A 3,260-nucleotide genomic window follows, 5' to 3' on the forward strand; every position below is an offset into this window, starting at 1 on the left:
TCTGCAGCTGGCGGGGACCCACCATCGGGTTCCTGACCAGAAAAGCAGAGGTGACCCCCCGCTTCGCCTTCCGAAAACACGCTCCCCTTGGAGCTCAGAGCCGCTGGCAGTAGAGTTCATACAAGCTATTTGCCAGCTTCTGCATCTCTTCAAAAGCTTCGCAGCTCTGCTCCCAGCTCGCGGGAATCTGTTCCTCCCCGTAATAAGCCCCTGCGATGGCTCCTGCCATGGTAGCGATGGTGTCTGTATCTCCACCCAGGGAGATGCAGTAGATGATGGTCCTCTGCAGGCTGCTGTAGTGATCCGGAATATCGGGGTCAGCTTCCATGCAGCGCAAGAAGGAGTAAATCGCCGTAGGGACAGAGCGCAAAGCGGCGATGCCGTTGCCTGTTAACAAAACCGAGCATCTCAGTGCTGCACAACGCCTGCATTGTCCTACCCACAGAGGGGCCTTTCCCCTGCGAACTGCAACTTCCTGCTGCCAGTTACTCTCAACACTGATTATCTCTGATTTCATCACGCCAGGGTGCAAAAGCTTGCGTCTCAGAAATCTCCTTGTAGCTGCCCAGCACTACTCACAGCCCGGAGACCAACCCTCAGCTACACCAGCACAGTCTGGGAACACACGCCCACCCGTTCCCCCCCAACGGGACGGGCATTAAGACAAGAGATCAAGAAACATTGTGCAGGGCAAGTTATTCTTCGCAAGGCAGTTTTTCCCCACCAGTACAGAGAGGGGGAGGACACATCAGCCAAGCTTGCTGAGTTACTCCTGCTTCCAGCTCCTTCCTAATACTTGTAGTAAGAGAAGTACTTACCTAATTCAAACAACACGTCAGCTTTGGGGACGCTGCTCAGCTCCAAAAACTCCTTTATTTTCTTCAGACGCCTTGAAAATGGTAAATCCTCAAATCCCAGCCTGGAAACAAAGAGCACAACAAAGCAGAGTGAATGCGAAGAGCCAGAATAACCTGTACCAGGTGGAGCGAGCGCTCCTCACAGCTCCTTACGCTCGGGCGTCAGTGAGAGACTTATCATCTGCCTCTACGTCCTCCATGTGGCTGATGAGCTGGTCCAGGAAGGTCTCCTTGCTGAGCTCTCCCTGCAGGGCGAGATGCACGGCCAGGGCCTGCAGGATGGCCCCGTTGTAGCCCAGGGAGTTGGCGTGGGTTAACTCGGCGCTCAGCTTCGCAAACTGCCAAGGAAAGCACGTTGTTAGCAAACCCACCCGAGAGAGACCCTGGTGGGACTCGCCTGCCAGCAGAGCCCCCGAGGAGCCGCGGGCGGTACCTTCTTCACATCCTGCACGTCAGAGTACACGAGCGAGATGCCCGCCACCCTCATAGCGCCGCCGTTGCCGTACGAGCCTTTCCCGTTAAACTGGGCTCTCGCGGGTTCAAACACGTCGCTGCACTTGGGGCTCAGGAGCTTCTTGAAGACATTGACCACGGCCATCCCGTAGCCCCTGTTGGGTTCCTTCTTGTACTCCTCAGCAAACCTGGCACGGGCAAGAGAGCAGTGATGATGCAGGCAAGAAAAACACACAGGATATTTGGTCTGGTGCTGAAGTTTGTAAAGAGACTGCATAAAGCCACTTGACAGAGTGAATTCATTCAGCGACAGTCAGGGTTCAAGCGATCCAGTTCTGCTGGGCAAGAACAGCATCCCCACACCCTGGTGTGAAAGGGTGTACAAACATCACCTTCCACAACCCGTCTGCTTCCTTCTCAGCTTTGACTTGAAATAGAAGCAAACTGGAAACATTTCCGTTGGTCACAACCACAAAGAAAGTCTTTTGTTCAAGTTCAATGGAAGAGTTTTCTAAACAAATAAATGTTTTCCCCTAAGTGGAACCAAATGCTACCAAGGCTGTGGATTCAAAAGGGAAACATCGTAAACAAACGAAGCTGACCTCACTAACGCTCATTCACTAAATTAAGGGAAGTACAAACATAAATAGCAGCAAACAAACATGAAAGGAAATGCTTCTGAAATTTCTAAGCACTATCTTCCTCAAAGGTGAATGCACGCACACGGCTGCAATTCAGCACATCCCACCCTGCTTCACTTTAAAGCGGACTCTGAACCCCCACTAAAGCCGTCGGTGCTGCACGTTCCAGGACACGGTAAATCACCAAGAAATTACAGGATTAGCCATCACTTTTCTAATTCTTTTCCCCTACAGATTAACAAAGTTTTGGCCTTAGCCCCCATCCCCTTTTACAGCAAATTGCAGTGATTGCTTTAGATTAATAAAGTTTTTGCCTTCACTCGTAAACGTCGGCAGCCTGTCCCCCGCGGCTGGCTGCAGGCCTTACCTCCTGGCCATATCGACTTCATCAAACCCGCGCTTGGCCAGCAGGGACTGCACCACCGACCTGCTCATGGCCGTGTCATCCGTGTACGAGAGAGTTTCTAAAACAGAAGGGCAAAACATAACGTGACCACCCAAGGACAAAGTCTCTGCTCGTCCTTCTCCACCATCAGCACTTCCGCACTCTCCAAGGCCTAATCGCCTGCAGAGCTGGAGTTAAAACGTTACCAGGAGGTCCCCAGTGCTCTGAGCTCATCGCTCGCTACGGCCTCAGAGTAAGAAGAGACAGAGCAAGAGAGACGCACCCACGGCAAGAATGAGACAAAGTATTTCAAGATCAATAAGAGAAAGCGTTCAATATACGGCAGCACGCACGGCCAAGCGAGACGAGCCTCCTTCCCAAGGATTTTACAGCATACACTGACGCGCTGGGAAATCAGTTACATTTCTGGACAAGACTGCAACAAAATCAAGTCCCTCTAAGGTCCTACCGGAAGGGTTTACAGGGCTTGGTGCACAACTCAGAACCCCAACAAAAATCCGCCATCGCTAGCCAGGAGTTAAACAACCGTTCTTATGCTTCTCATTCTGTACTCCTTATCTATTTTTGGTCCATGTGTCCCTTGCTGACACCCCCACACCAGCAAAGCACAGGTCCCTCCACACCAGCCACGTGCATCAGGAACCAGGGGGAGCCAGAAGCCACAGGGAAGATGGAAAAGCCGATGACAAAGCTGGGCACTGCTCTGGTGCAAGGCCACCCTCACCTCGGGGTACCCCAGCCTGGGGGTAGGGGGGCCCCCAACCTCAATCTGGGGGCAGGTGGGGGGCCCAAACCCCAATCTAGGGGCAGGGGAGACCTGAAATCCCAATCTGAGGGTGGGAAGCGGGCCCTAAATCTCCATCTAGGGGCAGAGGGGGCCCCAAACCCCAATCTGGGGGCAGT

General features: G+C 52.9%; 1 protein-coding gene across 1 annotated transcript; it reads right to left on the reverse strand.

Annotated features, from left to right (window-relative positions):
• Nucleotides 1-2,410, reverse strand: ADPRHL2 (ADP-ribosylhydrolase like 2). The gene is made up of 5 exons (XM_009868078.1): nucleotides 2,319-2,410; nucleotides 1,291-1,498; nucleotides 1,011-1,195; nucleotides 819-919; nucleotides 1-387 (listed from the first exon to the last, which is right to left on the reverse strand). The coding sequence occupies exons 1-5, from the start codon at nucleotides 2,384-2,386 to the stop codon at nucleotides 95-97; spliced, it is 855 nt and encodes a 284-aa protein (XP_009866380.1). The 5' UTR covers nucleotides 2,387-2,410; the 3' UTR covers nucleotides 1-94.
• Nucleotides 2,411-3,260: the final 850 nt, after the last annotated feature.

Source organism: Apaloderma vittatum, unplaced genomic scaffold, assembly GCF_000703405.1.
Source record: "Apaloderma vittatum isolate BGI_N311 unplaced genomic scaffold, ASM70340v1 scaffold32134, whole genome shotgun sequence".
NCBI lineage: Eukaryota > Metazoa > Chordata > Aves > Trogoniformes > Trogonidae > Apaloderma > Apaloderma vittatum.

What these genes read in the sequence shown, in the direction of transcription:
- ADPRHL2 (XM_009868078.1), bottom strand. Translation starts at nt 2,386, where the DNA reads ATGAGCAGGTCGGTGGTGCAGTCCCTGCTGGCCAAGCGCGGGTTTGAT. An exon ending in ACGTGCAGGATGTGAAGAAG is followed by an intron (nt 1,196 to 1,290) that starts GTACCGCCCGCG and finishes TTTCCTTGGCAG; the next exon opens with TTTGCGAAGCTGAGCGCCGA. An exon ending in TCTCTCACTGACGCCCGAGC is followed by an intron (nt 920 to 1,010) that starts GTAAGGAGCTGT and finishes CTTTGTTTCCAG; the next exon opens with GCTGGGATTTGAGGATTTAC.